Source organism: Physcomitrium patens, chromosome 17 (genome assembly GCF_059467195.1).
Source record: "Physcomitrium patens ecotype Gransden chromosome 17, ASM5946719v1, whole genome shotgun sequence".
NCBI classification, from domain to species: Eukaryota; Viridiplantae; Streptophyta; class Bryopsida; order Funariales; family Funariaceae; genus Physcomitrium; species Physcomitrium patens.
In genome coordinates this window covers 10530386-10551088 of record NC_143426.1, presented here as the reverse complement: position 1 = coordinate 10551088, position 20703 = coordinate 10530386, and the positions used below count along the sequence as shown (strand labels likewise).

The window sequence follows — 20703 nt, the reverse complement described above, 5'->3', positions numbered from 1 at the left end:
TAAATAGGTAATTGTGGCACTAAGTTTCTTTTTCTTTGTCTTTTTATTTATTTTACAAAAAAAATTAAAAATAAATATGTAATTTTTTAAAACTCGATTTGTAATTTAATTTGATATAATCTTGTTTTTATTTTAAAAAATAATATAAATTATTTATTAGATAAATTTAATATTTAAATTAGAAGTTTTAACTTTGGTATGTGTTGGCATCGTCTAGTAAAGATTACAAACCATTATTTGTATCAATTTTGTGAATTGTCATATTTGAAACGTACTTCTTTATTTGTCAATAATGATTTCTAGTTTCAAGAAAAATTCTAATCTTATACTTAGTGGGATTTAGAATTATTAAAAATAAATAAACAAATAAATAAATAATATGAAATTAAATTTAAAATAAATCTTTTAAAATAACTACATATTTATTTTTAAAATTTTAATTTAAAAAATAATTTATTAATAAAAACTTATTATAAAAAGGTAAAATATAAAAAAAATCCAAAACCTAATGATCAAATTGATTTTATTTTTTTATATAAGATAATTTTTTTTCAAAAATAAAATAAAATAAAGAGTTTTAAGATTAGTATATTAATATAATATATTATTACTGATAGTTTAAATATATATATATATATATATATATATATATATATATATATATATTATGCTTATTAAAAAAATCTATAACACTTTAAAATAAATGTATCTAAAAAAACTAATTATAAGATCAAATAAGATTAAATTAAAATTTTATAATTAAATCATTAATTAGAGTTTAATGTAAAAAATACATAAATGATATATTTTTTCTTAAAAATATCTTATTTTTTCAATGAAAGACATATAAGTTATTATTTAAAATAAAAATAAAATATTGATTCTATATTTAAATAAAATATATTATAATTATGATTTTTAGTAATAAATTATTTATTTTATATGATGTAAATAAATACTATAAATTTAGGAAGTTGTTAAAGCTACACCCTCTTGCCAACTTATAATTAATTTAGTAAATCCCTTGTCCTAATCCTTGTCCCCAATCTTTTGTTTCCAACATTGTCTTCTATTCCTCATCCTCCATCCCCTTCTTTGTAATCACCGCCAAGCTCTTTAATAAATCAAGTCGTGCAGATAGAGCAATTTGAAAGCTTTGCCCAAAAGACAACTGAGGAGCTCTTTATCTAGAGCTTTTTTAAGAGTAGTTCAAAGTCCTTGTCTCCTGCTTTGATGTTTGCTAAAAACTTAGGCCCATTGCTTATCACAGATTTCAACAAATATATTAAGGAAGACAACAAGGAGCTCTTCTCTTCCTTGATTAATTTTGCTGCTAGTACTATAAACCCAGGTGTATACCCATTCTTGGATGCTCAAATTGCAAACCAAAAAATAGTGGTGGTGGGAGGTTGATTAGGTTGGAGTTTCTATGAAGAGATTAGTAGGCAATTAACAAAATCATATACTGAATATGACAAAGTGTTATGACAATGCTTTATTTTGAAGAATTCTCCATGGTGACCTTGAGAGAATTAAAGCAATTGTCTTTTGCAAAATAATAGCACTGCAACTCTTTGCTGGGAATGAGAGGACGGATACTAAGTTATGGCATAAATTGAATTAATCATGAGGTAGCAAGGGAGGTGTAGTATTAATAAAATAAAAATTTGGCTTTAACAACTCCCTAAACTTAAAGTTATTTGTTATATAAAAAAAAGTATAATAAGAAGCTATTACTAATATACACATATAATCTAACAAAATATAAATATAATAATTAATAAGCATGATTTTACATATATATCTTTCTATATATATATATATATATATATATATATATTATTCAATGTTTTAAAATTAAAAAATAAAAAACATACCCAAAATATAACTTAAAAACGAATTTTTAACTATAAATTTTTTGTAAAGAAAAAAGATTGGAATAAACTTGATTAAATATAATCTTATATTAAGTTTATTTTAATTTTAAGCATAGTTAATGTTATCAATTCCGACCTATTGTAAAAACCTAAAATTATAAAATATAAGTTAATAATATTTATTCAAAATGTATAAAACAAAACACCAACATTTGCATCATTACCTATTCATGTAGCTATGATTGGTGCTATTTATCTTATTAGCATGCAATAGTTTTATTTACATTACTTATTTGACAGAAAAATATGTGGATTTTGTCAACTTCACTTCTTAGAACAAAAAATAAGATTGAAGTTAATATATCAATTTTAATTTTTGATTTTTTGATATATTTGAAAATATATTTTATATTTTTTTGACATATCAATAATTTTATTTTATTTTATTTTTATTTAAATAAATATCCTTGGAATATTTTTTTTATTTTTTAAATTAAATGTACTTAAATGGATAGAATTGATAATATTCTAAGTAATTGTATTAATGTATTATCACATATCTTTTTGTAACAATATAAGATTATATTATATTATTATTAGATTTCTAATGTCAGATTTTTTTACTATTTTATTTTACTTATTTTTATTATTTTTACTATTTTTATATATAAAATCCGTGTTAAATTCTATTATATATATATATATATATATATATATATATATATCATCTTCATCTTATCATCCTATCATCTTATCATCTTCAATACTACTAATGCTATTTAAAATAAAGTATATTTTTATAGTTACAATACTTTTCCAATTATTACTATAATTTTTCTACAATATTCTGTGATAAAACTTTCAAAATAATAAAGTAGAAAATAAAGAAGAATAACTTGTCACTTATATAAATTGCCCTACATAGAATATTTATGATAAGTATAATGCACAAAAGAATTGGAAATTAAAATTTATTTATAGAATACAAAGTTTTACTTAAATATTTTGAGTAATGAAGAAACAATTCTATGCTCTAGTGTTTTGGATATCAAGAATACATAACAATTTCTAAAAGATTATTATACATTGGCATTGTAGCTCATGAATGGGTTTTCCTACTTGTAGCAATTAAACACAATCAACCCAAATCTCATGAAATGGTAGACCTGTAGGTATCTACAATACTCTTCAAAGGTTGAAAGAATAGAACATGAGCTTGAACAACATTAAATCAAATATACTAAAACCGTGAACACCGTACGCGGATTTAGGCTGCAGCGCGGGATACGGGAACTCTACAGACGCGGAAATGGGGGGAGGGGTGAGGAGTTCACGGAATTGGGAGGAGAGGGGGAGGCGCGGGAGCACAGGCCAACGCTGCTCCAGCAGGGAGCCCAATTTCGAAGCCCGGCTGCACTGCCTTGGGGAGGGGGGTTGTGTTGTCGCGGAAGCCATCGTCGTCGTCGTCGTCTCGCCCCCCGATCGATCGTTCTGATTTCTCACTCGGAAGCCCCGCGCTTCTGCACTAATCGCTCCCGAACCAATCTTCAAACTTGCAAGAGGAGGGGGACAGACATGGCGGGAGCTCTGCGAGTACTTAGATCTCGCCACCTCTTTCAGCGCGTATGTGCTGCTTGTGCGGATCCTTCCACCTCCTATGCTCTGGTGGGCACTACTCCCTTGTGCGATTTCCTTTTCCACTCGTTGCTAAGATTTTTATTTTCTTTGGGTGATCGGAATTTTGCTTGTTACAGGTGAGTTCGATGAGCTTGGTAGTGAAAGCATAGTGGGTGTGAATTTTGGGTTTTGTGTGGCTGTGTTGTGGTTTCGTGAATTGGGCTCATGGTTAGTGCTTGAATTTTAGCGCCCGTTGTGGGTTGCCTGAGTTGGACCTCCAGCTAAGTGTTTCTTCCTTATTTGCGTTTGTAGCTGTTATATGATGGTTTTAAGTTGGGACGAGGAATTAGAACAAATTTGGTCTATCACCAGGGAGAATGCAGTTTTTTGGGAGGTGTGCTTTTGAGGTTCCTGCATGTAAGGTTGCCATTTCTCAATAGTTGGTTTCTCTTGGGTTGTCCTCGTTTTCAGGAGACTGTTACCATTCCCACGCCAGGTTACTTCCGCAACAACTCTGGCTCTGCTACAGAGCCAAAGAGAGGTATGAATTGGCACATTTTTTTAGCATCAACCGTGTGAATCATGTGTGATCTGTGTAAAATCCTTTATTTACAAGTGTGTAGCTAGAACTACTGCGCTTTACAGTAGCGGAGTCCAGAGCACACGGAGAGGTTTAGGGTTTAAGGATTCTTTTCCAGGTGAATCCCTTTTCAACGTTTGGTTCGCATGTCGGAAGTAGGCAGGCGGGTGAAGAAGGCAGCGAGGGTAATCGACCCTGACAACCCCAATTTGGACCATGAATACTCGAAACAGAGTCTAATACAAGCCGCAATCGACCAGATTGCTAAGAAGCATGGGAAGGAGACAGTTATGTGGCTTGGGCGGGAGAGTCGTGACTTTATTGATGTCGTTCCTACTGGCTCTCTAAACCTCGACATTGCTCTAGGTGTTGGCGGTCTGCCAAAGGTGAGTTCTTCGATGTCTTTTTAAAGTTGATATTTGAGCTCGTGCATTTTCCCGCGTCTAGTCATGTGCTCATTTCTAAAGTAATTGATGTAACTCACCTGCGTTCATGCGCCAGGGCCGGGTAGTGGAGATCTTTGGTCAAGAAGCCTCTGGGAAGACGACGATTGCTCTTCACGTGATTGCACAGGCCCAAAAAATGGGAAAAGGTGATTCCCATCTTGCATGAGATAATTGTTTCGGCCAGGGGTTGTCGGGTGCTTCGCAATAGATGAGAATGAAAGACTAGATTTGCTTCTGATTGCTCCAGCATCACTTGATCCCTTTCGACTTGGCATGTTCTATACTTTCCATGAAATTTGACAACATATGGATCGTGCCTAGTGCAGGACATTGCCTATTTGTGGATGCAGAGCATGCATTAGATATGCAATTTGCTGAAGGCATCGGTGTGAACACGAAAGATCTTTTGTTTGTTCAGCCAGATTATGCTGAGCAGGCCCTGGATACTGTCGATCACTTCGTTCGCTCTACTGGTGTCGATGTTATTGTTGTTGACAGCGTAACGTACAAACTTTCCAACTTTTTCCTTTTCTCAATCATATCATATGTGATGTTTACATTAACTCATATTTTGGTTCTACGTGGGGTTTCTGTTCCAGGGGGTAGGAATGCACAGAATAATATGGTGACCTTAATATTCGAGATTGGGGGTTTGTGGCAGGTTGCTGCACTTGTACCGAAAGCTGAACTTGAAGGAGACATGGGTGATTCTCAGATGGCTTTGCAGGCTCGCCTGATGAGCAAAGCGCTCCGCAGACTTACTCACTCTCTTAACTCCTCCAATTGTCTGCTTATCTTCATCAATCAGGTACTGACACAACGTACAAAAATTTGGCGCTTTTTTCAATGACATCTGTAATAGAAGGTTCTAACTCAATACGCTTTGATTCTGTAACTAGGAAATAGGTCTAATCAGCCATTGAATTGAATATGGATCACTATGGAGAAGTGGGAGGACAATGTTAGAGGTCAATCTGTAAAGATGTTGCGTTCTGTTGCAGACACGAGCAAAGCTCAATACGTATGGAGGTGGTGGACCAACAGCTGAGGTGACAGCTGGAGGAAATGCTCTTAAGTTCTATGCATCCGTGCGCTTACAAGTCAGGAAAAAAGAACAACTAAGACGTGGAGATGTGGTATTGTTCCTGTGCATTTATTTTTGTGCAAGGAACTTTTGCTTTAAGATCTGAGTGATACACCTCCGAATAGTGCTCCTTCTGACCACGAACCCTAATCGATATTAACATACGAATAAATGCCTTCTTGTTGCAGCCCTTTGGAAGTTCGGTTATTGTAAAAGTGGTGAAGAACAAAGTATCACCACCATTTAGGACTGCGGAATTCGATATTGAATATGGGAAAGGTATATCTCGTGATGGTGAAGTCCTCGATCTAGGTGTGAAGCATGGCTTGCTAGGGCAATCAGGTTCATGGTATTCGTACGAGGGTAAGAACTTCGCAAATGGAAGAGAAGGTGCGAAGAAGTACCTGCAAGAACACACAGATCTGACTGATGCTTTGGTGGTAGCAATCAAGGAGAAGATTTTAGGCCAACCACGTGCTAGTGGGGATTTGGACGACGATGGGTTCATTCAAGAGGAGGACGCTTTTGAAGCCGATGCTGATAATCTAGAGGTGACAGGGTAGGAGACAGCATAGTGTCGTTAAGTAATTCAATTTTCACAACTTCGAACTCAACCTGTTCAACAAAAGCATGGGTGACTAAGCAGCAGGTATTAGGGAGTTATTGCGTATCTTATGATATTCCTTTTGCTTAGGATGGTTGTGCGACCTTTCCTGCCTGACGAGCGCCATCAGCAAAAAGCTCGTCCATTTTGGTGTTAGCTTGCCACGTGATTCAGCACCAATGGCATGTTGTAGAACCTTTCGAGCCGCGTTTTGAAGGGAGATCTATGTGCTTAAGAGAATTATGGCGAGGATTCCTCCTGGTGAAGGTACCATTTTACATGTACAATGTCTCTACTTGTGCAGTTTTATGTGTCTCAGAAGCATGCTATTGCTTTAGCCACTGCTCTGATAAAGGTTGTAATTTTCTTATGCACCCTCTGAAAACGATTTTATAATTTGGCAAACTTTTTGTGCTGAGACTTGTCATACTCGATCAGAATTGTCAGAATTACTGACACAGAGATAATTGCAGAGTTTTCTGAGTATGAATCATTTTTGGGTAACCAATCTACCCCTCTTCAAAACTGTTCGCCCTACTCTCACCACAACATGCACAAGAATGTGCATCACGTCAGACACGTAGATGTCTGATATAGTAAAATAAAATTATGGTTCGCCACATCATAACTATGGTTTAGAATCACGTATATTTCAACTGGCTATCTCCACACATATGTGTTCTTCTGAAGTGTGGAGGATTGAAGTGAAACGTCACTAGTGTGAATAAATAAATGGATATGTGAATATATGTGTTTATATCTACTTACACAAAAAAATGGTTTCTGTCTATCTGTCTGTCCACAAAAATCACTGATTGGCTGAGGCATAAAATCAATTACATAGGGAGGGGCGCTCACCCATTTCCTAGTCCCCGTTCCCAGCCCCCGTCCCTGTCTTGACCCCCTCGTCCGCATCGTTTTATTTAACAGATCTTTCATTTATAATGTGTATGAATTTGGATAAATTAATGTAAATTGATTTAATATACTTGATTTATATGTGTGTTCATTCATCAATTTAAATTGTTGAGAAGGTTTACATTACCATAAAAACTTCATTCTCAACCAAAAACAATATTGTACAACTTTCAAAGATTGCAATACTTTTTGGTAAATTTTTTATAACACGTTCTCATCACAAACACACCTCTATTGTATACCATTATCAATGATTTAAGGTTATTGCAATGGTTATACAATCATTTAACTTGCTAACTGGGTTTGCTTGGAATGGGCAAGAAGAAGTGTGTCCTGACTAATTCTTTGGAGTTAAGAGTAAGAAATATCATCTAACATAACCTTGGTATAGTTTACCAAATTTCATTTTTCCATTGTTGGGATTTGGCTCAACTATATTCAAAGGTATATAAATCCTTATTCTTTTTATTCTTTTTATTCTTTTTTTTTTTCCATCTTTTTCATGTACTTTTTAAAAAATTTAAAAATACTAAAATGGCATCAAAATTAGGTTTTGCTGTTATGATTTTGTCTTTTTTTTTTTTTTTTTTTTTTTTTTTAAAATTTTTTTTTAATGTTTTTAATTTTAATTTTAATTTTTTTTGTTTTGTTTTTTGTTTTTTGAGTTTTTTTTTCTGTTTTTTTTCCTGTTTTTTTTCTGTTTTTTTTTCTGTTTTTTTTTTTTTTTTTTTGTGAATGAGTTTTTAATAAAAAAGAATGGTAAGAACCATAGTCTTTCTCAAGAAAATGTCCAATGTGATAGAAAAATCATATAAATTGTTTTGCAATGTTTGAAAAGAATTTACAGTAAGATAAGAAATGATTCAAGCTTTGACAAAATTGGTGATTTTTTTGTAAATTTTTTCTTGTGTTTATAAATATTATTTTAATATATTTATTCATTATTATCATTAATTATTAAATAAGTAATAATCTAATATTTGTTTTAAAATCTTGACAGAAAAAAATATCACCTAACAACTTACTATGGGAATAAGGAAGAGCACACACTAATCAAAGACTTTGATTCAAGTAGTAGAAATAAAAAAGACAATAGTCGACAAAGTAAGACACCAATTGAAGCAATAAAAAATGAATCCTCACATCTAAGAGCTATATTAGAAGGAAAAAAAACCAAACGTCAAATTATCATTAAAAAATGATTCTAAAGGACCACTTTATTAAGACTTCTTATCATTCTTTAAGTATTTTTACCATGTGTTTGAATGTTAACTGTTGTGAATGTCATGAAACTTTTTGAAATTCTGAATTTTTTTTAATATTAGTTGGATTAATGATTTTACAACAAAATTTTAAAAAACTCATTTCAAAGCAAAAAATTACATTTTAAGATATATCCAACATCCATCGAATTAAAAACATTATATATATTTTTATAGAGAAAAAATAATACAAAATCATATAACCTAATTATATTCATAATAATCATAAATTAGACTTAGGAGTTAGGGAATAAGTAGAAGCAAATAAATTTACTTTAGAAAGAGGTTTAATAACTTGACAAAGTAAACTTTGAGCTTGAAATCATAATATTTTATGGAATAAAAATATTAAATATTAAGTGATAGTGTGAATTATTTTTTGATCAAACCAAATTTAAAAATTAAAAATTAAAACTAAATTTATCTATACTTGCTTTTATAACATTGGTTGGTTTCATCAGGATCTTGTAACAAAAACAAACTCTCATCTATATATAAGTTACAACAACCAAAGATCTATTAAGTATGGCACAAAATCAACTTATTTATTTACAATAACCAAATATAACTGAATTAGATATATAATTAGTTTCAAGACTTGAAAATTAATGCAATTAAGATCTAATTATATTCTAATTTTTGCCCAACTAACTACTAGATTAAAACTTTCTCATAAAACTACTAGATTAAATTAAATTAATAATTACAAATACAAATTAGATGTTTAAAATTTGATTTGTCAAAAACTATAAATCAATGAAAATGGAACATGTTTAAGATAAAATTGTTAGTATCATTGTAATTTATTCTTGCAAGGAAAAGAAAAGGATAAAGTTTTTGTATATGCAAGGACAAATTGGTGATGGTAATCAACTATGGTTAATGTTACAAAGTCAATTATAACAAGGTTGGATGGCTCAATGATCTGCCTGCAAAACACAATTTTATGGACTTCAATCAATTATTATGTTTCAATCCAGCATATTAAAACCATGTAAATATAAAATATTATACTTGTGATTCCTGAAAAAAATTACAACATAATAATATGTTGCATTTAATTATCAAAATTTTAAAAATAAATAGAAGATTGAACATTTCATTTTATTCTATAAAATGATATCCAAGAATTTTTTTAGGTGCATTATATTACTATGTTAAATATTACAATTAAATATTACAATTAAATATTTAAGTTTTATTTTTTAATTTATTATTGAGAAACTATTCTTTGAACCTCATACGTGTAGATAATGTTAGTCTTGTAAACAAATTTTATGATGTCAAAAACCACATCAAAAAACTAAAAAAAATTAATAAGTGGGTAACAGGTTTTGGTGGTAATAGAAAAAAAACCTGGTGACATTAATAACACCCTTTCTATATAGCTTTTTAATTTTTAATCAAATTATCAAAAAATATCATGCAAGACTATTTTTAGAATCAATGCTTGAAATTGTAGAATCAGTATAGATGATGAGTGGTTAAAGATAATAACTTAAAAGAATAATAAGATTTGTGTAATAGAGTGCTTTTTCACAGATTCTTAAATATAAGTAATACATTGCATATTATTTATATTCATTACGTATGAAGAAGCATGCACAATTCGAAGTATTGGATATTGAAGGTTCTAAGTTTGAGCATTAAGTATTTTATGTGTTTCAAATTCAAATATATTTTTGTTTCTTTTCATGCTAAGACATTACCAACATACTGCTTGGAAAATGTATCAAATGAAGTTAATTTCACTGTTAAAATGAATCACAACATTTTAAAAGATTGAAATCACATGCTTATACAATATGAGAATGTGATTCCATGTACAGCCCTCTTGTACCCGTATTAACGGAAGTTGAATACAACAGTATCCTGTTGCATCAAATAACAAGAAAGAGAACTAACAAAGTGGACTGCATTCCCATCAAGCAGGTCTATATATAAACGTTCAATTTGATACCACACGCTTCATACAATTATCCATACAGTACATGGACATCCACACTTATCCCTAGAAAGACTGAGAAACGGAAGATATGTGAACCTGTTTAATTCCAATACTCACGTTCCTGTACAATTGCGTATGGTTTGATTGATTTTTGATGAAAACTGACCAATCACTCAAGAAACAGAGCCACCCTCTTGCTTGACACTCTACAGTCAACGTAAATAATTTTTCTTCTGCATCATCTGTCAGAATTCAAAGAATCCAATATATATTGAGCTGTCCTCTTAGAAACGCCGGGTTTTCCAAGTAAGGGCATTAGCTTGGTGTAACCATCCAAAACCATGTTCCTATATTTTGAATCTGTCAACGACAAAAGATCAAAGGCAGAATTCGCCACTTTCACTGGATCCGCAGCATCTTGTATGAACTCTGGTACCACCTGGCATCATGTCCCAAACGTTACAAAATGATGTAGATACTACGAGGCCTAACAATGCTGAACGACAGATGAAGTTAGTCTACAACACATGACAATGATTGAATACACAAGGCATGCCCAGCACGCGTTCAACATGTTTCATCTTTGAGTGACATCTACCTGCTCGTCAAGGATCAGATTAATCAGGGATATGTATTTCACAGATAACTTAAAAATGTTCCGTGCAATCCATGCTGTCGCTTTGTCCAATTTATAAACCACCACTTGGGGTACCTGTTTGTCTCAGTCCGGCACATTGTAATGAGATTTTGAACATCCAATTTTGTAGACACATAGTGGTGAGCTGTATGAATCGCACACGAGGTTGGAGATTTTGAGCTGCCTCACACCCACTACCCCTGGTGATCGCTATTAGATCAGTAAAAACTTGAAAGCAAATCCATAAGGTCAAGTACGAGCTCTCTACTGCTGCATAGAGCGTGTGAACAGTGTCTGTTACCACTAGGAGAAAAACAGAGACAAAAACAAGTACAAAACTTACACTGTGGAGAGTTAGCTCCAGGTTCACACTGCCTGACTTTGTAATTGCCAGATCTGCAGCAGACATTAATATCTTGGTATCTCCCTGCACAACAATTCACAGCAAGGTCTTTCAATATTCGTTTTCAATATTCATGCAAATGCGGAGGTTTCACCTATAACCTGACACTGTAAAATTTTCATTACAAGAAAGTTACCAAAACACTTGGAATAATGTACGAGCATGCCTATTCAATACTCAACAAACCCAGCTTTGACACCTTGACTATTGAGGTTTAAATTAGAAAAGATTGAAAAAAACTAGCCTCCTAAATTGATTAGAATGCAGCACCAATGCAGTGATGGTAGTAAAGATGACGATCACTAACGTGCCAAAGAGACGCATAGCCAGTGAGACCAAACTCTTCAAAGCTTTGCTCAAGAATATGCTCTCCATTTGGTAAAACGGATGGAACGATGAAATGCAAGCGATGTTGTCTGTTCATCACAAGCAGTAACAGTACTTAAGGGCCCAACATATGCATATGGTTTCTGTTTTAAGCTGAGCAGATGCGAACTTAACTGAAGTTGATAAAGGGATTGTATACATGACTACAAGAAATTCGAAAATATCCAGGTTGAGTATGAGATGATGGGAAGTTCATAATTCCCTACCCTTTCAAAGCAAGAATGCGGTGCAACAAAAGTCTCGCTGCTGATGCAATAATGGGCCAAACGTGTCTCAATTCCTGAGCTCGTGATGCTGGCATCAGTAGAATCACTAGGTCTTTTTCACCATACCCAAGAGCCTCCCTCGCCTACACAATCCCAAGACATTGAATGAATAATTGGAATAGTTCCTAAAGTTAACTGGACCCAGCCAAATTGCAGGAATAAAGATTCAGTGTACATTAATACTTAACACATAACATGTGGCATTCAGTACACTAACAGATTGGTTGAAGTAACACCTCGGTTCGAGTTCGAGTTGGAGAGTAGTAGTCAAGTAAAGGATGACCCACTTCTACAACATGTCCACCAGCCTTGCGAAAGTAATCCGCCTGCCCATACCAAAGAAAACCAGCAACTTGCTTAAAGTTCCTTCGGTTTTCTTATATTTGATCATCTTAACTTCTCACCGAAATAACTGTGATTTTCCCATGTAAAAATAAAACACAAGAAAAAGAAAGTCCCCATTCCTGTCTTGGCAAGTCCAATTTTTGACATGTTAAAATACCTATTGATACACATAACCCACCTCGGCAGGGTAGACCGAGAGAATCGTATCGCAAGCGTCAGTAATAGCTCCAGTTCGTGACGTGTTCCATAGCCATTCATTAGGCGGAATATAATAAACAACCTTACATCCTGCAGTAATCATTCTTCAACATATAAACCTTCGATGGCGAGCCTTTAAACCTAACTACACTATGACGTGGCACATGGACATAATGTGCGACTGAAAGATCGAGCAGTGGCAATGAAAAACTGGGAATTTAAGGATAATGCTAACATTACTATACCAATGAACTTGGTGTAATTCTCTTACCGAATTCTTTCTTGACATACTTTCCGAAAGGTATATTGATCCCTGGATAATCCATCAACACCTGCAGCCGAAAGCTCGAATACATTCAGGTACGTAGCATTAACATAACATCTGCAAGTTTCTATTTAACTTTCTCATTGCCAAAGAGCACAACTTGGAGTAAACAACACACAGACGAGGGATCAACTAAATAGACATCCCAAGTAAATAATGCGAGAAATGGGAAAAATGCAATCTCAGTAACGCTATTCAAATAATAGAAAGAACCTTCGACGGAGGACAGTCTTTGTCCTTAGATTGAATTGAAGGTCACATGAGAAAACACGAAGAGTCAGATAGGCATACCACTATGTCGGGAGGATTGCTTTTTAAAAACTTGCGTACATTCGCCTGAATTCGCAAGGCAGGTATTATAAGCGGAAGTGCTTCTAGCAGTCCGATGGAACTTATTCCAGTATTATCCCCTGCAACGAGTTCAAGTTCTCTTAAATTAGCTCTGCTAAGTATCTTACTTAGCATGATAAGAGCTAACATATTACAAATCGCATGCAGAATACAAACTAAGACCTTTTACTTGAGTAGTTTCCCTACTATGTCACTTCCAAACTATTCCGATCGAGAAATACTTTGGTACGAGTTTGCAAAACCTCTATCAAAGAAGGAATCAACAAGGTTTAGGGTTTAGGGTTTGGGTTCACATCAAGCTAGAAATCACTAGAGAATCACTCGTGTTCCAGAAAGCAAGCAGATTAGATATTCCTTATTTCATGTGCACATAAATGTAGGAAGTGGACTCAAGCACCACCCACCAATCATAACAGCTCCTGCATCCTTCATCCGCTTGCCTCCCATTGCGTAAACCTCGACTTCAACTTTCTCCGCTCCAGCTGCGTCAATGAGAGCACGGACGAGAGCAGCGCCATGAATATCACCCATCACGTCGCCTGTGCTAACCTGCACAACTGACGACCAGGATAGTGAGCTTAATTGTAATGTAAATAATTCGATGACAAATCAATGACGTTCAAAGAATTTGAACTTGGGGGCTATTTGTTCGACAAAACCAGATCAACCTCCCGTTGCCTTACACTTTTTTGGCAAGTTCACATGGAGGCAGTCGCTCTTGATTCGGAAATTCATGGCATTCCCTTGCTAGACTTTAAATTCCTAAAACGCCACGCTCTCTACAGAGAGCAGAGCTCCGGGTCAACCTCATCACATGTGCTGGTCGAAAGGCTTGAATACCTAAATCCTAATCTCCCATGTACTAGTGACGAGGACGAATTTTCTTCTTGCATTCTAGTGCCCATAAAACATCGTTCGAGATCTCATGCTCTACAAACACACTCGGAACAGAATTCACAAACATATGCCAAGAAGTAGACTAGAATCGACGACTATCATACCAGAATGCGTAACGGCTTCGGCTGTGCCTCAGGGACAGCAACAAATTTTCCCTCCACTGCAGATGCCACAACACCTTGCTGACCTTGTCGCGGCTGCATTTGAAATCCATTGCTCCACGTTGTATCACCTCCTAAACTCAGAAATCTACCGACCTGGCGAATCCTCGCAATCCTTAAACCGTCCACCGTGTTAAGTGATTGCCTTCTCCCGGCGGCGACTGAAGTAGTCTGTTTGAAACCCAATGTGGGAACTCTACACAAGGCCATCCTCAGCCCAATCCTTCTGGATCACAATGCAGTAACCAAAATGCATGAAAGCAGTGGAAGATGTAGGTGTTAGAAAAGCATCACCAACTCATCGTGGAATGAACCAATGATGAGAAGGCGGTATCTATCTTAGTGAACAAGCACGTGCAAATTGCCTCCGAGAAAAAGGAAAAAAAGGAGAGCACAACTTGCGACCGCGTCATATTTCAGGGTTTCAAATGCGATTCTAAGAATATCAGGAGAGACTGAAAACATTTGTTCTACATCCAAGTGGAGTCTGAATTCTCTGGAGTGTGGACGTTATACCCCTCAATCCTTCGGAAGTTTTAAATGATCGTTGAAGGCGTCGTTGATTCCATGACCTAATCTGACATCATAATTTGGGCTTTTAAAACCAAACTCTCTACATATGTTCGAAAATCCTGCCCGTAATCCAGCACTACGGGCTGAAGCGATTGAATTTGTAATAGAACTTGAAAGAATGTATGTTTCTAGCTCGAACTTGCAGAATGAATCAAACTATGGACAACACAACGAAGGATCGACACTGACTTTAACTGAGACAAAGTAGAATATATTTCAATTTAAAGACTAACGCCTGAGGTGGACAGAATAGTTGATGATTATGAAGAAAGATTCAAGAGCTGTAACGGCAACGAATAAGGTCAGGGACAAACACAAACACTGAACCTCTTGTAAATCGGGGATGCGGAAGTGTAACAAAACCCCTGAGGAGCATGAATCATATGTGTGTATATGTTTTAAAAAAAAACCACATTATTTTGATGGATTTCCGGATTAATCTTGCATTTCAGATAGAGCTAAATCAACGAAATTCTACACATATTCTACAAATTACGTGAGAATAATCTCCACCATGATCGCTTTGGACGACGACATGAAAAAGGAACCCTCCAATTCTCAACAATCCTGGGTCTTTCATCACGCGTAAAGGGCTTTAAACCATTATGAACGCGCCAATCATCAAGCGCAAGTTGGAGATCCGTGAGTTTATTGATTAGGCCGCCTTTGCAACAGTTCGCGTGCATGGTAACCACCTGTTTGATGTCCTTGCTTACCTGCACGAACGCGAGGACAAGGATTGTCTTGAAACTCAGCAATTGTTGACAGCAATGGATAAGATTCATGACAACACTAATCACTTATTCTCAGATTCATGTTGTATCCACAGAAACATTTCAGGATTCGTTGGCCTTCTGTCTTGTGTTGACGATTTGACAGCTAGCTTGGTCAATCCAAGCACTTGGTGAAGCATATAGAGTACACCATGAAGATGCTCACTGACATACCTGACAGAAGCCTGAAAAGTAAAGTGTCTCCAGAAATCGAATCTTGACTCCCAATCGCTCAAAACATTGCTCCCGAAGGACAATGCCTAGGACGTCCTGGTCATGTTTTCCAGGGACTCTCAATCTGGCTGCATACCAATACCTATACATTGCAATGGTCTGTTTGCTAGAGCGAACGTAAACAAACCCTCCATTTGGTGCATTCGTCATCACATCAGAAGAACCGCCGGAGTACTTGTCACATGCAATTTGAAAATCTTTGTCATCGGAAAAAATAGCGAAGGGGTCACGAAACCAGAGAATGTCTGCGTCCTGTGGAAACACACACTTATGTCAGGCCACCATGAAGTATGTCTGAAATTCAATTAGGGGAGGGGGGATAGGGGGGTTGCTAATACTTTGCACTTTCATGACCTTGACGTAATTCGTGCTAGAGATGTGGATTTAAAAGCAGCGCATTGTGCGAGGTGGGCAGGAAAAAGTTTCTGACTGAGAAAACAAAGCTGTATCCCATCTCAAGCACACCCGCAAGGAACTCGATCCTCCTCCACATCATCTTCAGGTAATCCTCGGTCATAAATTTCTTCTCCGCAGAATAATCAACTCCATCTGTCCGTAATCTGAAGCAGTGAGGATGCAGATGCACACATCGTTCATGAGCCTTCTGGTCCAGTGTGACGATCACCACGTGGTTAAGCAAATGGGTGATATTCTCCCCGCGGCGGAAGCTAAGAAGGAAGAGGTCTATCATGGTACCCTCTGCTGCCCATGCCTCATTCAGAGTCGTTATAATGACTGTTTTGTTCGGCATGGAGGCTCGAGCGAAAATGCTTCGTAACTCCTTCAACTCCCCTTCCGTCTGTTTGTCAAAGTATACAACATTCAAGAAGTTAAGGTCCTGCAAAGGCAAACTGTTAACCTACAGTGGAGTTCATTTTGAAACAGACCACCCTTTTTCAAATCAAGATACTAAAAAGACATACCCAGATCGGATCCAAAAGACTCTTCAACATCGGAAGTCATGGATTCTGGTGTTTATAATCTCCGCTTTTATCAAAAGTTACCTAAACAAATTTATGATAATTCCCCGAGTAACGCAAAAGCTAAGGTGAGATAGCGCATCAGCAACATTTTACAGGAATCTTGAAGAGTTGGGACGAAGATGAGACACATTATACAAGACAACAGACGTGAAAACGGTAATGCCACACTGTAAACTTTGAAATGAGATTATCAAAAGGGATCAGTAAATTACGAGAAAATTCGCCAGCTTGATTGAGTCGTTGCATCGTAGAGACGAGGTACTGGAATTTGAAATCATGGATTGAAGGTTCTGGACTGATAAATTCTCAAATTCAAGGAAATATGGCAGGCCGACAAATACAATTATCATGAACGCGATGAGCAGCTGACTCACTCTAATTTTTCCTGCCATGTTTCTCCGGAACTACCTCCCGTGTCTATTGACCTGTGACTAATCTATGAAGTCCCACTGCCAAATTCTCAAAACGCCTAAAACACTTAGGATCGTCAGAATCAACCTGCCTTTAATCCTTCCAAATTTGAGGTGATTGAGGGGCGCCCCGAAAGAAAAGTCTACACCAGAGTCTCCGAAAGCAACTCCGAGTCAAAGCAGGCAAACGCACACCGGCACCTCATTGATGATGCGTCTCAAATATCGGACTCTAGGTGGTCCCACAGAACACTCCACTCTCGTCACAACTAACCAGATTGGTAGGGAGACTTCACCGCGTGGGGGCAATTGCTCAAGAAACGAAGCAACTATCCATCGATCCCCTTCTACCAACCTCAACAAGATCAGCAAACTCATCGCATCCCGACGACGCTCGGTGTAAACCAACCACATTCTCTCAGCTTTATTGCGACACCGAGATGGTGAAGTGGCAAGGATAGCTCCCCCGGAGCTTGCTTCTTCATCCTCCTCCGAGGAAGTTGGCGCCATTGTCAATTCCGGTGAAGCTCTAGGGTGTGCTCACGCTACCCACTCCCTTTCCTTACTTTCTCTTCGAGACACTATTCTCTCTGTAACCGGGATTGTTCTGGTAGCAAGCGAGAGGACTGATCCTCCCGAGTGAATTGCCCCCATGAGTTAGTGCCACCTCGCTCCGTGATTGCATCAGCAGGTAAACTTTACGCACTTTACTTCGCTGTAGCAGTTTGAAAAGTCTTCGTTCCGGATCGACACTTCCCAGTTTCAGCCACGCACCGGGAAATCTCTTAAAGCGTGTAACGGAGGAAAAAAACAACAAAATATATATGAATCAGGTGAAACATATTTCTTCCTTGAAGCACAAGGTGAATCTCAGCGAATGCAGCAGATTCAGAGCTCCACATGTGCTAGAGAAACCTCGTTTCCTGGCTACGCCCTTGTGTGCCGCCAACCACCATTTCAACGCACATTTTTATACGTTAAGTGAATAAATAAATAAATAACACACAAAATTGACGAGGAGAAAGCACCATGGAACAACAGCAGAGGTTCACGGACGTGTGTGTCTCAAAAGGAATCAGTCCACAGTATCAATTGTTTGTTTCTACGTCAATTGAGAGTCAAAAAACAGACAGCTGGGTTTGGCTTTACTATTATAATTTTATACTTCTTTCTTCCACACACCCATGTAGAAAGCCATTCTCTGCGTTTTCGCCTTGGAGGATGAATGTACGTTGATGAATGAATTCCGACACCAGTGACTGGCCATGGGTGATGAGAATGTTATATATGTATTGATTTTAACTGTTGGTAAAAGCGCACATTGTATGCAACAGCTCGGAGAGTGATGAGTTTCCACAAGTGCCAAATTTTCAACTCAGAATTCATATAAAGTTGTGATATTGGCTCTCTTATTACAACGCTGCCATTATTGTCTCTGACACTTTCTCTATCTGCTGAAGACCCAAAAAATGTGCCATGATAATAATAAATTAAAATGTTCACAGAGTTGGATGACATTCACGAGTATGAGCACGGGGTTGTGTTTGTGAGAGTGCTACCATGGGACCACATCGCCAAACCAAAAAGAGGGGGGTCTTATTCAATTAAACACACACGCAGTTCACACTGCCAACACCCACAAAGGCACATCCAGAAGCTTCTCTATTTTTGATAAGGATCCATCTCAGGTTTATTCTGAATACCAAAACTTTAAATCATCATACCATATAGTAATAGATAGTTATGAGTGGAAATATACCATATAGATATAAATATATCTTATACCATATAGATATAAATATATCTTATACCATATAGATATAAATATATCTTATACCATATAGATATAAATATATCTTATACCATATAGATATAAATATCCATCAATATAAATAGCTCCGAATATTGAATTCGGTCAGAGTCGCATCTTTTCCCATATAATTTTAAATACTTCCTAGCAGACAAAACACTCAATATTGTATATTATTTTAATGCAAAAAATAATCTTTCTTTTTACCATATATCCACAGATACTTCTCCATATCAACAGCTCCAAAAGTTACTTACTATATTTAAACCATGAAGTTATGATAGTATCATTTGACTTCCAAAATAGCTATTTTTTAAAAATTAATTCAATTTTGGAAGCAAAACGTGTTTCTCACCGATTATTTTTTCATGGTTAATAAATAAATAAAAAAACCTGAATCTAAATTTTCTATATGGTATGATACCTTTGTGATGTTTAAAAATTTTTAGAAAAAAAATCTAGAGTCATTTAACTTATCACATTGGTCTTTAATTATTGTAATCTACAAGTCATAAATTTATATTTTGTAAAATAAAGACTACAAAATCTTCATATTTAATTTTTGACTTAGACATATAATTGAGAATTCTTCTTTTAAAACATTTAAGTATTCCAAAGCTTGTTTACATCTTCTTTAGTGGCATTTCCAAAAACGTTTGCATATTTTGGTTGTGAGTTTTATTATAGTTTATAATATTTTAGTCTACTATGTTAAGCTTTGAAACATTTCAGGTTAAAAAAATTTAAAAAAACTACAAAAAGATATAAAACGAAGCATCTATAAACTACATTAGAAATTTATTATAGTTATTTATTATAGAAATAAAAAAAAATTGTTTATTTTATTTTATTTCAAAATTTTATTTGATAAATTTCTTCATCGAGACAAGATAACAAAAGATTGGTAAAACAAGTATTTAAAGGTGGAGAATGATTTCATAATAGTTTTTTTGATCCAAACAACTTCTAATAGAAGATCCTATGGCCAATTAGTGCATCTAAGGGTATTCGAAGATTTAACTAGAATTTAAAAAGATTTTATGATATTTAAAAAATAAAAAATTATGATTTTTATTTTTTTCAAAAAATATAATTTACTTTTACTTATTTAAGTAATTATAAGTATGTATCAATGTCTGCTTAGTTTTAGGAATATAATATATTAAGTGTGGTGATTTTTTAAATTATGTAGAATAGGTAAATAAACTTTGTGGTAAGTTACTGGTTGGTTATTGATAACCTTGAGAATTAGACTAATAGTTAGGTAGTTTAGTTGGTAACAATAGGTTGTTAGTGGAATAAATGGTTAAGGATTCAAAGGGTCATAACCTTTGGAATCCGCTGGCTGATGGATCATCTTTTTGGTAGGATAAATAGATTGAGAGTCTTAAGTCAAGAGCCAGACTGTGAGAGTCATAAGCCGGGGTAAGCTTGGTGCTACCTCTTTGTTTTCTTTGCTTTTATTATTTGCTTATGAAGAATTGTGATTAAGAGAAGTATTGTTGAATTGATAGTCATAGAATGGATTATATGTTGAATTAAAATAGAAGTAGTAAGCCTTGGTATTTTGTAGTTTGATAATTGATTTCAGATAGCTAGAGTACAATCAATTGT

The 20703-nt window shown here is 35.3% G+C and overlaps 3 protein-coding genes across 9 annotated transcripts; 1 reads left to right on the top strand and 2 right to left on the bottom strand.

Moving 5' to 3' along the window:
* The first annotated feature begins 3283 nt into the window (after window positions 1–3283).
* LOC112294111 (uncharacterized) lies at window positions 3284–6613 on the top strand. 3 transcript variants are annotated; one of them, XM_024544283.3, is made up of 8 exons: window positions 3284–3542; window positions 3966–4035; window positions 4234–4460; window positions 4576–4666; window positions 4847–5019; window positions 5182–5328; window positions 5522–5656; window positions 5793–6613. In XM_024544283.3, the coding sequence occupies exons 1-8, from the start codon at window positions 3453–3455 to the stop codon at window positions 6165–6167; spliced, it is 1308 nt and encodes a 435-aa protein (XP_024400051.1). In that variant the 5' UTR covers window positions 3284–3452; the 3' UTR covers window positions 6168–6613. The 3 variants fall into 3 exon arrangements, with proteins under 3 accessions (XP_024400051.1, XP_024400049.1, XP_024400052.1); XM_024544281.3 differs by having other exon boundaries at window positions 3303–3542; window positions 4231–4460; XM_024544284.3 differs by having other exon boundaries at window positions 3482–3542; window positions 4193–4460.
* Window positions 6614–10409: 3796 nt separating this feature from the next.
* On the bottom strand, window positions 10410–15190 carry LOC112294620 (uncharacterized). 5 transcript variants are annotated; one of them, XR_016497936.1, is made up of 11 exons: window positions 14250–15044; window positions 13653–13797; window positions 13189–13307; window positions 12844–12904; window positions 12553–12662; window positions 12266–12355; window positions 11970–12112; window positions 11684–11792; window positions 11317–11400; window positions 10935–11173; window positions 10410–10775 (listed from the first exon to the last, which is right to left on the bottom strand). XR_016497936.1 is itself a non-coding variant. In XM_024545288.3 (11 exons), exons 1-11 carry the CDS (start codon window positions 14514–14516, stop codon window positions 10575–10577), a joined length of 1443 nt encoding a protein of 480 aa, XP_024401056.1. In that variant the 5' UTR covers window positions 14517–15190; the 3' UTR covers window positions 10410–10574. The 5 variants fall into 5 exon arrangements, 4 of the variants coding, with proteins under 4 accessions (XP_024401056.1, XP_024401057.1, XP_090099870.1 ...); XM_024545288.3 differs by having other exon boundaries at window positions 10935–11048; window positions 14250–15190; XM_024545289.3 differs by having other exon boundaries at window positions 10935–11048; window positions 13653–13805; window positions 14250–15189.
* Window positions 15191–15233: 43 nt separating this feature from the next.
* LOC112294621 (uncharacterized protein At4g15970) lies at window positions 15234–17307 on the bottom strand. Its single transcript, XM_024545290.3, has 4 exons — window positions 17082–17307; window positions 16317–16685; window positions 15827–16138; window positions 15234–15595 (listed from the first exon to the last, which is right to left on the bottom strand). The coding sequence occupies exons 1-4, from the start codon at window positions 17259–17261 to the stop codon at window positions 15365–15367; spliced, it is 1092 nt and encodes a 363-aa protein (XP_024401058.1). The 5' UTR covers window positions 17262–17307; the 3' UTR covers window positions 15234–15364.
* Window positions 17308–20703: the final 3396 nt, after the last annotated feature.

Coding starts and splice junctions, on each gene's coding strand:
- LOC112294111 (XM_024544281.3), top strand. CDS start 3,453: ATGGCGGGAGCTCTGCGAGTACTTAGATCTCGCCACCTCTTTCAGCGC. Junction 4,667..4,846: donor GGCCCAAAAAATGGGAAAAG/GTGATTCCCATC, acceptor TGCCTAGTGCAG/GACATTGCCTATTTGTGGAT. Junction 5,020..5,181: donor ATGTTATTGTTGTTGACAGC/GTAACGTACAAA, acceptor GGTTTGTGGCAG/GTTGCTGCACTTGTACCGAA.
- LOC112294620 (XM_024545288.3), bottom strand. CDS start 14,516: ATGGCCTTGTGTAGAGTTCCCACATTGGGTTTCAAACAGACTACTTCA. Junction 13,308..13,652: donor TGCAGGAGCTGTTATGATTG/GTGGGTGGTGCT, acceptor AACTCGTTGCAG/GGGATAATACTGGAATAAGT. Junction 10,776..10,934: donor ATCTGATCCTTGACGAGCAG/GTAGATGTCACT, acceptor ACATGATGCCAG/GTGGTACCAGAGTTCATACA.
- LOC112294621 (XM_024545290.3), bottom strand. CDS start 17,261: ATGGCAGGAAAAATTAGAGTGAGTCAGCTGCTCATCGCGTTCATGATA. Junction 16,686..17,081: donor TCAAGCTGGCGAATTTTCTC/GTAATTTACTGA, acceptor TTTGACAAACAG/ACGGAAGGGGAGTTGAAGGA. Junction 16,139..16,316: donor GATACAGCTTTGTTTTCTCA/GTCAGAAACTTT, acceptor GTGTTTCCACAG/GACGCAGACATTCTCTGGTT.